General features: G+C 37.0%; 2 protein-coding genes across 7 annotated transcripts; one reads left to right on the top strand and one right to left on the bottom strand.

The window, feature by feature from the left end:
• Positions 1 to 880: 880 nt before the first annotated feature.
• Positions 881 to 7555, top strand: LOC107859646 (sucrose synthase 7). Of its 6 annotated transcripts, XM_016704721.2 has the most exons (15): positions 906 to 1548; positions 1657 to 1811; positions 1897 to 2089; positions 2179 to 2297; positions 2375 to 2591; positions 2814 to 2909; positions 4875 to 5048; positions 5124 to 5240; positions 5324 to 5490; positions 5606 to 5830; positions 5922 to 6488; positions 6578 to 6716; positions 6809 to 6894; positions 7198 to 7221; positions 7326 to 7555. In XM_016704721.2, exons 1-15 carry the CDS (start codon positions 1315 to 1317, stop codon positions 7354 to 7356), a joined length of 2544 nt encoding a protein of 847 aa, XP_016560207.1. In that variant the 5' UTR covers positions 906 to 1314; the 3' UTR covers positions 7357 to 7555. The 6 variants fall into 6 exon arrangements, 5 of the variants coding, with proteins under 5 accessions (XP_016560205.1, XP_016560203.1, XP_016560204.1 ...); XM_016704718.2 differs by having other exon boundaries at positions 884 to 1548; positions 4875 to 5240; XM_016704719.2 differs by lacking the exon at positions 7198 to 7221 and having other exon boundaries at positions 881 to 1548; positions 4875 to 5240.
• A 733-nt stretch (positions 7556 to 8288) lies between these two features.
• LOC107859647 (DEAD-box ATP-dependent RNA helicase 21) lies at positions 8289 to 10767 on the bottom strand. The gene has a single exon (XM_016704722.2). It carries the CDS (start codon positions 10654 to 10656, stop codon positions 8563 to 8565), a length of 2094 nt encoding a protein of 697 aa, XP_016560208.1. The 5' UTR covers positions 10657 to 10767; the 3' UTR covers positions 8289 to 8562.
• Between the last annotated feature and the right edge of the window lie 1539 nt (positions 10768 to 12306).

The following is a 12306-nucleotide window of genomic DNA, read 5'->3' as shown; positions in this document are numbered from 1 at the left end:
AGAAACCAGCTTTCTGTTTACAAAAAGTATGATGGTGGAAGGATATGAAAATTTGAACCAAGGTTTGCCGAAGAAGTAACAGTTACCTTTTTCTTCCCAATGTTATATTGAACATGATTACAATAATGGTTCATGTTAGAGGTGTTTTTTAATCACTTAATGTGCTTAATGTTTTGAGCATTACATTGTCAACTTAATCTATTGTGTTTTTCAATCACTTAATGTTAAATCATACTTTCTCTATTTAATTACTCTTGAGGTCTATATCAGGTGCCATTTGTGCTCCTCGAGTTTGTAATCGTAGAAGATGACAAGGGTTATGTAATAAATATGTACCATTAGGGAGCTTCAAGTTAGCAAAAAATCAGGCATCCGCTTAATTAATCTGTCCAAAGTGTGATCGGGTGAAGGGTTCAAGAAAGATTGAAGAATCAAATTGAATTTTGAAAAGTCAATATGTTAGTTGGTTTGGTTTAATTTAATATGAGAAAAAGCGAACCAAACCTACATACAAGTTCAATATATACATGATTCTTGCCTTGAATGTTACATTTTGTTTTATTGTGAAATAGAACGTTGAACTAAGATTGACTAGGACGAAAACAAAATATTGAGTCGAATTCTTCTCTGATTCGAGGTAATAACTATGAACAGTAACCGGTTTTAGAAATAGAATAGAAAAATGAGACCTATTACGTCTCAAGCCGAAAAATAACAGGTCAACAATTGCCCATGCAGTATTTTGGTTCATCATATAGACTTGCTTTAATAAATCACCTTGTATTAGCCCTTGCGATTAAGGGCACCCCATGTGAAATGGGTGAACTTCACGTGTCAAGATCCTTCGATAAAAGTAGTTCAAATTTACCTCTTAAATTTTAACTATGATATAAATTACCCTAAAACATCGAGGGTAAATACGACACTTTTTCCTATTAAAGGGGGGAAGTTATACTAAAAGCTAACAATGTCCAAAATTGCTACTTTTTGATGTTCTTTTTGGTACAGTTTCTTCTTTTGTCGTGAGATAGTTGCTTATTCTAATGACTTGATCATCTATCAGAGATAAAGAAAAGAATGATACCTATACCTCGACCATTCACCCAAATGACAAAAATTCCATTCTTTTCTTATTTCTTTAGAAGAAAGTGTAGTTCTTTCTCCTTCTGTCATTCTTCTTTCCCTTGTATGACTTCATCTTTGTCTCTTGCCATTACCTATAAATTCCAGAAAACCTCAACATGAATCTCAAGTAAATAAAACTAGTTCTTTGTGTAAATATCAATACCTTAAAAGCTTTAACGACTTGCCAAAATGGCTAGCTCACCAGCCCTGAAGAGATCGGACTCCATAGCCGATAGCATGCCAGAGGCCTTAAGGCAAAGCCGGTACCACATGAAGAAATGTTTTGCCAAATATATAGCGCAAGGGAAGAGGATGATGAAACTTCATAACTTGATGGATGAATTAGAGAAAGTAATTGATGATCCGGATGAAAGGAGCCATGTTTTGGAAGGTTTACTAGGCTACATATTATGTACTACAATGGTAGGGCAACAACCATATGCACTTATACTAGCCTTCTTATATTGTTTCCAGATTTTGCAGGATAGTATACTTAGGGTTCTTAAAATCTCCTGTGATCAAATTTTGCAGGAGGCTGCAGTTGTTCCTCCCTACCTTGCCTTTGCCACAAGACAGAATCCCGGATTCTGGGAATATGTAAAAGTGAATGCTAATGATCTTTCTGTTGAGGGTATTACAGCTACAGAGTACTTGAAATTCAAGGAAATGATAGTTGATGAAAACTGGTAGCTTATCATACTTTAATACAGTCTACACTTTCAAATTAATGATAACTTACTGGAATTACCTTTGTGTGAAAATGAAATGCAGGGCAAAAGATGAATATGCACTGGAAATTGATTTTGGAGCAGTAGACTTCTCAACGCCTCGCCTGACCCTATCTTCTTCAATCGGAAATGGTCTCAGTTATGTTTCCAAGTTTCTAACTTCAAAGCTAAATGCTAGCTCCACAAGTGCACAAGGTCTAGTTGACTACTTGCTCACTTTGAATCACCAAGGAGATGTACGTAAAGCAACACGACTTCATAATTGAACTTGCTCTAAGAAGAAAAGATGATTTATATAACAAATTTTCTTTATGTTCAACTGCAGAAACTGATGATCAATGAGACACTCAGCACCGTCTCAAAGCTACAGGCTGCATTGGTTGTAGCAGAAGCGTCTATTTCTTCCTTACCAACTGATACACCATATCAGAGCTTTGAGCTAAGGTGAATTTGTGTTTCCTCCAACTTCCTCCCACTTTTGGCATGTTACATAGTAATAAGTGGCTTCAATTCTTGTACAGATTCAAACAGTGGGGTTTTGAGAAAGGATGGGGTGATACGGCTGAAAGAGTCCGAGACACCATGAGAACACTTTCGGAGGTGCTTCAGGCACCAGATCCATTGAACATTGAGAAGTTCTTTGGAAGGGTTCCAACTGTTTTCAACATTGTATTGTTCTCTGTCCATGGATACTTTGGCCAAGCTGATGTTCTTGGCTTGCCAGACACCGGTGGTCAGGTAAGCATCCATCTAACAGCTTACTTCTATATTCTGACAGTGTAAAAGAAAATTCAAACTATCAAGTAACATAAAAAGAAAATCAATCATATGTAACCTCCATATTACAATACAGTATTCTTAACACTTATCATAGTGTTCAAGTTAAAATTATTACTCTTTGTGTCAAGTACATCAGTGCTTCTCAGAGCAAGGTTAATCAGTTATGTTCTTGATCAACAGGTGGTTTATGTTTTGGATCAAGTTGTAGCTTTTGAGGAAGAAATGCTACAAAGAATTAAACAGCAGGGTCTCAATGCTAAGCCTCAGATTCTTGTGGTAAGTTCTGCTGGTTTTTAGCTTTGAAATTAAAGAGAATAGAGAGACTTGGAGAGAAAAAAATATTGCAATAGTATTGTCAAAGGGAATTATATTATTAATAACTCAAAACATATATTTATAGCTAAATTTCTAACTATACTTCAATTTAAATAAGATAACTAATTTCTAATTCAAATAACAAAGGGATAACTAATTCCTAAGTTGCATAGGACTCTAATAATTTAAAACTACTAAAATTATCTGCTCCTACTTTATTTCTAAGACATATCTTCAACACTCCTCCTTGGATAAAAAATTGTCTCGGCTTCGGCTGAATTTGACCTCTTGAATAAATCTGTCAATTCATCTTTATTCTTGCATGGCTTGTTTTCATTTTTTGTTGGATCACATAAGAAACTTTTGAATCTCATATCAACTTGTAAAATCTCATGATTAGTGAAATCAAAGATTCAACAATATTTGTCTCCAAATAGTAATTTAAATCCTTTTTTCATTAGCTGGCCAACACTTAACAAACTTTTATCAATATCGGACACGTAAAGAACATTTGAAATTATTTTTGTACCTAAAACTGTTTTTATTGCAACATCCTTTTTCCTTCTGCAGGAATATAGTCACCATTCTCAAATCTGACTTTCTTATTTTCCAAAGGCGGAAACTCTTTTAAAAAGTTGTCATATGTCATGTGGTTTGTACAACCACTATCAATCATCCAAAAAATCAAATTTTTTTTGATTAAAGAATATGTTGCCACAAATAAGTGATCTTCTTTTCTTTGATGACTTGGGCATTTGCTTCATGTTTTTTATATTTGTTTTTGCAAATCACGGCTTCATGACCAAGTTGATTGCATATCTTGCATTGTGCATCTGGTCTCTTCCAACATTTAAATGGAGGATAACCTATTTTGCCACAGTGCTGGCAAGGTGGACAATTTTTTCTTGAATTATTACCCTAGCTTTGAGTCTTGTGGCTGGCTACCAAAGCTCCTTCAACCATACCATCCTGCCTCATAAGCCTCCTTTGCTTTTGCGCCTGCAATGCATTTAACAATTCTGCCAAGGCAATCTTGGATAGGTCTTTTGTGTTTTCCAAGGTAATTATTGATACTTCGTATCTTTTAGGCGCAGTGACAAGAATTTTTTCAACAATGCTTGAATCTTTAAATTTTGTGCCAAGCAATCTAACCTTGTTAACAATGCTAAGAAGTCGGTCTAAGTACTCTTTGACGGTCTCATCTTTTGCAATTCGAATTCCCTTCTTAGATTCAACACTTTCATGACTCGTATTCTTTCATCAGATAATCCCAAATTTCTTTTGCTGATTTAAAGGCCATAATTCTCCTGAAAATTATTGGAGAAACACTAGCACACAAAGTTGCTTTTGCTTTTGCTTTTCTGATTTTCTTTTCCTTTAGACTTTTGATCTGGGCCACGATCGGGCAGCGGAAGACCATATAATCCTCCTCCATGACCTTCCAAAGATCTAAAGACTCAAGATAAGTTTCCATTCTTACTGCCCAAAGATGGTAATTCTCACCATCAAAGACAAGAGGAGCTATATGGGAAAAATTGTTTTCAGAATTCATCTCTCACAGATCCCTCAAGAAAATTGACTCTTGATACCAATTGTTGATTTTTAGCTTTGAAATTAGAGAAATAACAGAGAAAGAGTTGGAGAGGAGAAAATACTGCAATTGTATTTTGTCAAAGGGAATTATATTAATAACATTTATAGCTAAATTTCTAACTATACTTCAATTTAAATTAGATAACTAATCTCTAATTCAAATAACAAAGGGATAACTAATTCCCAAGTGTGACTCTAATAATTTAAAACTACTAAAATTATCTACTCCTACTTTATTTATGAGACATATCTTCAACAAGTTCCTAGACAATCGACATGGGCTACGCAATTAAGGTTGTTTAGAAAAGTTAATATCATATCTTGACTGTACAGGTAACCCGGCTAATCCCAGATGCAAAAGGAACAAAGTGTAACCAGGAACTAGAACCAATCAAGAATACAAAACATTCGCACATCCTCAGAATTCCATTTAGGACAGAAAAAGGAGTGCTTAATCAATGGGTTTCTCGATTCGATATCTACCCGTATCTGGAGAGATATACTCAGGTGTGCTTCTTTATATCAACCTGCTCGCCCACAGAGGGTTTTTTCCTAAATTACATTTTTTTGCCTTGTCTAAAGGATGCTTCTGACAAAATCATCGAGCTAATGGAAGGCAAGCCTGATCTAATCATTGGTAACTACACCGATGGGAATTTAGTGGCATCATTAATGGCTAGAAAACTTGGGATAACTCTGGTAAGCTATCTAATCACATTCGACACTGTTTCTTCCATAAGTTAGTGTCTTAATGTCCACTGACCAATACCATCTCTTCGCAGGGAACAATTGCTCATGCTCTGGAGAAGACTAAATATGAAGATTCTGACATCAAATTGAAGGAACTTGACCCAAAGTACCACTTCTCATGCCAATTCACAGCTGATTTGATTGCAATGAATTCAGCAGATTTTGTCATTACAAGCACATATCAAGAAATAGCTGGAAGGTAAGAACTAGAGCTACAAAGCAGAGAGGTTGCTCTTCAATATCATCATACCAGCAATGTATTTGCTCAAAAATTTTGAAACATGGATCTCATTCTTATGTGCTAACATTTGCAGCAAAGACAGGCCAGGGCAGTATGAAAGCCATAGTGCATTTACCCTTCCAGGGCTTTTTAGAGTTGTTTCAGGCATCAGTGTCTTTGATCCTAAATTTAACATTGCTGCTCCTGGGGCAGACCAGTCGGTGTACTTTCCTTACACAGAAAAGCAGAAGCGCTTGACCAACTTCCGCCCTGCCATTGAGGAACTTCTTTTTAGTAAAGTGGATAATGACGAGCACATGTAAGTCTTTTAAGTGTTTAAACTTCAGCTTAGTGCCAATAAGAACATCCTACAGTTCTATGGATTAATATATTAGTTGTTTCAAGCACAGTGGATATTTAGAAGACAGAAAGAAACCTATTCTCTTCACCATGGCGAGGCTGGACACAGTGAAGAACACAACTGGCCTAGCTGAATGGTATGGCAAGAACAAGAGGCTCAGAAGCTTAGTTAACCTTGTTGTGGTTGGTGGTTCCTTTGATCCTACAAAATCCAAGGATAGAGAAGAAGCAGCTGAAATAAAAAAGATGCATATGCTGATAGAGAAATACCAGCTTAAGGGGCAGATTAGATGGATAGCAGCTCAGACTGACAGATACAGGAATAGCGAACTCTATCGCACAGTAGCAGATTCAAAAGGAGCTTTTGTGCAGCCAGCTTTGTATGAAGCATTTGGTCTTACAGTCATTGAAGCAATGAACTGTGGATTACCAACCTTTGCCACCAACCAAGGCGGCCCTGCTGAGATTATTATTGATGGTGTCTCAGGTTTCCACATCGATCCAAATAATGGAGATGAATCAAGCAACAAAATTGCTAACTTTTTCCAGAAGTGCAAGGAGGATCCTGAGCATTGGAATAGGATTTCAGCACAGGGTCTAAAGCGTATATATGAATGGTAACTCACAAATAAGCCACTGTTCACACTGAAAAGAGGTTGCAGCTTATTGAAATTTTCTTAATCCTCTAATCCCTGATGTTTTGCAGTTACACATGGAAAATCTATGCAAACAAGGTATTGAATATGGGGTCCCTCTACACTTTCTGGAGGACATTGTACAAAGATCAGAAACAGGCAAAGCAAAGATACGTAGAGACTTTCTACAGTCTCGAATTTAGGAACTTGGTATATTGCTGCATTACATTAACATCATTACTCCAAACATCCTTATGGGATATATTTTTCTTATTTTGCTTCGTAAATGACATTTATTGCAGGTAAAAGATGTGCCTGTCAAAAAGGACGATGAAACACCACAAGTACCAAAGGAGAGGGCGAAAGTTAAGCCACAGATATCACAAAGGCATGCTCTAAATCTTTTGCCCACAGTTTTCAAGAGACCTAGTATATTCCAATACTAAATTAGAATTGTACAGCAAGCAGCTTCTTCTTTTAAAAAAAAACAAAAAACGGTAACTAAGGAGCTACTTCTTCTATTCACCTCTAAGACTCCAGTTCATGTCAATCAAGTAGACAAAGTCTACACATTGGGTCTATTCTTTCCTATGTTTGATTTTTATTTATGGGGTAGTCTTCCTTCAGTGTTTTTTCCTGTACTTCGTTCCCTACAACTGAACAGATGTATCCGTTTTTTCTATGGTACCAGGCGCTCACAATCAAGGTTGCAGAAGTAAGATTTGATACAATTGCTACTTCATGAATCAAGGATGTATCTATTTCTTTTTTCCTCCTCTCCTTTGGAAGTAACTAATAGTTTAAAGTGTCATCCTGCAGGTTGTTTGGATCATCGAACAGCCAGGCATGATACTTGTTCCACCATTGTCAACAGAAACACACACAAATAAAGAGAGTGTAACTTTTTCAAGTGTGATTTGTAATTCAATTTCAAGACAAAATAAATGAAAACTAGCAGTGAGTGTAACTTTTTCAAGTGTGATTTGTAATTCAATTTCAAGACAAAATAAATGAAAACTAGCAATGCTGGCGTCTTGTTTGCTTCCAAATTCCAGTTCGATTGATCAAATCTTTCTTTGGAATATTGAAAGTCCAGCATTTACTTGCACAAAGATGGGCATTCACAGAAAGTAAATCCCTCCTATTCACGAAACATAAATTACAACTTCAAGCATTAATGAAACACAAACAAACTATGGAAGATATTTCAGATTTCAAGGACTTTTTTCTCAAATTGTAAGTTAGGAAAACGATATGACGATCAAAATCTTTAAACAGAATACCAGCTTACAAACTTGAATGTAATGTCTACCCAAAATTTTTAAGAAGGAAGGTTGAAATGGTGGTGCATAACTTGACAGACAGATTACTGAGTTGCTTTCTTTTCCCTTTGCCAGTGACCATACTACTTATTTTCCTCACTTCTTATCTATCTCTATTCACTTCATGGATTTTCACATAGTTAAGTAGTTGCACAAGCAAGAGATCTTCGCATTTGGAGTGAAAACTGTGGATATAAGAAAAGTTAAATGCCAGGCTAGATGGAGTTGAAGCAAATGCGAACCGGAAACATAACACTAGTAATGTAAAACAATTATAAAGGAAGTTGATTATTTCTACTAAAATATGGATTGATTTAAGTAATAACTTCATAGGCACGTGTACCTGTAGTCCGAGGAATTTGCTAACTAATAGCAATAAATTTCATACTTCAGCATGTCATCAAGCCAAGCTATTTAAGTTCCTGAGACTATCTTAAGATAAAGTAATAAAGAACAGAAATAAAAGAAATGAGGCAGAGACCTTACGTAAAGCTTAGTTATCGACAAACCAAATCATAAAAAGAAAGCAAATCCCTTCAGAAAAGTTTTAGTAAAAAAATGGAACTCATTTTTGAACGAGTATACCAACTTCAGTTCCAATATGTTGGAACTTGGAACCCTCCACTACATCTACCAACTCCATCATTCCCTCACCTAGCTCCATTTTTAGCAGATCCTATGATAGAAACTCTCAACACTTGACAACTATGATAGCATATGTAGCAATTCCAACTTTAATGAACAAAGACAGTATCATTCCGCCTAGGTGGTCTATCAGGAATACTTCCAGGCTTGAATTTCGATGCCTCGTGCCTGGCGAGTTCTGGGGGAACAGGACTGTTGCTTTGTGTGAGCATTTGCTTAAGATCATAAAAGACTTCAGTGTCCTGCATGGTCAAGAATGTTGTGGCTACACCTGTCTTTCCTGCACGACCTGTACGTCCAATACGATGGGTGTATGCTTCAATATTGTTTGGCATATCATAATTTATCACATGGGCCACATCAGGTATATCAATCCCACGACCAGCAACGTCAGTAGCAACCAACACATTATACCTCTTGGTCCTAAATCCTTCAAGGCTGATTTCTCTCTGCTCCTGTGATTTTCCACCATGCAGTGTGGTTACCCTGTAGCCGTTTTTATCCAGATTCTTGGCAACAGTATCAGCCTGCTTTTTAGTGTTGATGAACACAATAGCAGTCTTATCTCCAAGCTCATCCAGCAATTTCTGCAGCTTAAACATTTTCTCAGGTTCCTTTACCATGAAAACGTGCTGAGTAATGAGGTCAGTAGCCTTTCCAGCAGTGCCAATAGTCACAACAACAGGATTTCTTAAGTATTTTCTAGCCAGCCGCTCTACAGCAGGTGGCATGGTAGCACTGAACATATAAGTGGTTCGATAAATCCTCTTCTCATCAAGCTCTTCATCCTCATTCTCCGGTTTCATATTACTTGAAGGCATAGCATCCAATACACCAACAACTTGAGGTTCAAACCCCATGTCAATCATTCGGTCAGCCTCATCAAGAACAACATAATTACACTGGTTAAGAACACAATACCGTCTCTCCAAGCAATCAAGAAGTCGCCCAGGGGTTGCAATCACAACTTCACAACCTTGCCTAATCCTGAAACCTTGCTCCTCTATGGACTGCCCACCAACAATGGAAACAACTTTGATACCCAGATAGTGTGCAAACTTGACGGTCTCATCCTCGATTTGTTGAGCAAGTTCTCGAGTGGGGGCCATTACAACCGCATATGGCCCCTCCGCCTCATTCTCCTCACTCAATGGAGGAAGCCTAGTGATGTACGTCAACATGGGGAGAACAAAGGCAGCAGTTTTACCTGATCCAGTCTCTGCGACACCAATCACATCACGCTGTTGAAGTCCAAGAGGAATGGCAGCCATTTGTATGGGAGACGGCTTCTTGTAGCCAGCCCTCTCAACGGCCTTGAGCAACTCAGCAGTTAACTTGCTCTCGACCCAATTCCTCATGGGACGGGGTATCCTCGACCCCTTATAGGATATATTATGATCCTCCCTGAATATCCTCCAATCCCTCTCCGTCATCTCCTCCAGCTTCTTGTCTGACCAATGGCGATCAACCCTCATGTCGAAAGTGTCATACAAATCGGCATCGAGTTCCTTCTTCTTCAGAGCAGCAGCTTCTACAGCAGACTCCTCAACGCCGTCCTTCTTCCGGATCTCCTCCCGTAGCTCCCTCTCATTCTTCGCAGCAAGCTTCTTCTGCTCCCTTCTGTCCATTCCAGCACGGAATCCGCGACCAAACAGCAACCGAGCTTCATGAGGGTTTTGGTAGAGAGCATTCATATCACGAGACGTGTCCTCAGTGTTTTCCCAATCGAACGAAAACCTAAATTTCTCACTAGGTTTAATAACCCGCTTCTTAGGTTTTTTCGACCCGAGATACTGCTCTTTGATAGCATCAAGCTCCTTCTCTCGCTCTCTTTCAGATAATTTCTCCAATCGAGCTCGCTCTCTTTCCTTAATCTCTTCGTCCCGCTCCCTATCTCGCTTCCGCCTCTCCGACTCCCGGTCCCTCGACCCCCTTTCCCTTTCTCTCTCTCTTTCTCTGTCCCTGGACCGATGATGGTCACTCCTATCTCTCTCACGATGATCCTTTTCACGGTCGTCGTTTTCGTTGGAGGAAGGGCGGTTATTGTTGTCTCCTTGTTGGAGAAGCTCTTCTGCCCGGCGTTTCTGTTCGGAGATTTCATCGTGACGGCGCTGAAGGGCTAGCTGTTCTCGCTGTGCTTTAGTGAGGAAGACGGGCTTCTTCGACGGATCCGGTTGACTCATATCGCCGTCTGGCTGATGCAGATAGGGTTTCGATAAAGGTCTTTGTATTCTGCAGGGAACAGAACATTAATACACTTGAGTATGCAGGCCACGGCTTAACTCCATCGTGATTTTATAGTTGGTGAAAATACCGACCTTTATTTATTTTTGAAAAATAGGTTAAATCTTATTTTATTTTTCCGTTAAAATATTTGTCACTTTTCCTTGTTCTAGTATAACTTGTCAACAAAATTTTCAAAATTATTCTCAAATTGGGTTATTCAGTTCTCAGTTAAATTTCATTAACCCATAAAATCATAAGTCATAACCTATTAAACTCAATTTTCAATTTAATACTTCACTAATCTTTAATTTCTTCTCGACCTACAGAATTAATTCACTCAAAAAATAATTACTATCTCCTCAAAAAAGGTGTTTGCTGATCAACACGAATATTAAGTGGGATCATTATATGATAGTAAAACTTGAAGCAAAAGTTAGAACTTTAGACTAGGTCTTTGCCGATAAAAGCTCATGAGAAGCAATAAATTGAAGTTGATAGCTTACATGATTTGATAAATTATATTCCTCTTTGTGTTTTAGATATTTTTTGTGATGTGCCTTTGCGGTGTGAAATAGCTAAGTGACGTTGGTTTAAAAATGTATCAATCATGCAGAAAATTTGTTTGTGACTATGCAAGACTCTTTACAGCAACTCATTGACTTCGATTTTACTGATTACTGAATTGGCTTTGTTGGTAATCATATCTATCTATATATAATAATAGAGGCAAAAACGCCACATGTTAATATCACAAAAATACTATTTTTCAATAAAAATTAAATTTTAAAATAAAAATATTAAAAACAACAACTGCCACCACCTGTATGTATTGCGCATTAAAAAAAAGAATAAAGGGAAAAAATTTATATGAACTGCAAATAAATCAATTTGTTTTACTCCTTTTTTTTTAATAGCAATTACTCTTTTAAAATTGCAACACAAACCTTTTCAAAATCTACTATATCCGTATATATCCATCTGTTCGGTTATGAGTTCATTTTAATTTTTCTGTAAGAGAAAAAAAAAATTCTCCTTTCTTTTTCTTCCTCCTTTCATTGACATTCTCTTCTTCTTCCCATCTTATTCCTTTACTCTCCATGTGTACTCACCGAGATAAATATATTTTATCATATTTATTTTAAAATTAATTTTATGATATTGTATTCACCAAGGAAAACTTTATTATACCATCAAAAATTTGTTCGATGATGAGATGAAGAGAAAAAAGGATCGATGATGAGATGAAGAGAAAATAGGAGGCCATCTAATGAACGTGAAAGTCAATAGTTTAAGTACGTAGGTGGTTAATATATCGCCAAATTATTTTAAGTATATTTGTATTCATACATCAAATAGTTTCACCTTTTACTGCAAGATTTTATTTGGAGTCCTTTTGTACTTGGTTCTCAAAGTTCATGAGAAAAGGTATAATTTCAACATTGAAAGGTAGGTTGTTTTATAGTGAAATGTTAATTGTATTGGTATTTTTGTTTCAATAATGGCTACATTTCAGAATGTTTGATGTTTTGGTGGAGTTTTTGCAATATATTTTTGTACAGATCCATAAAATAAATAACAACATGAAGTAATGTTGGCAAGATACACTT

Source organism: Capsicum annuum, chromosome 2 (assembly GCF_002878395.1).
Source record: "Capsicum annuum cultivar UCD-10X-F1 chromosome 2, UCD10Xv1.1, whole genome shotgun sequence".
Lineage (NCBI taxonomy): Eukaryota > Viridiplantae > Streptophyta > Magnoliopsida > Solanales > Solanaceae > Capsicum > Capsicum annuum.
This window is presented reverse-complemented; position numbering and strand designations above follow the sequence as displayed.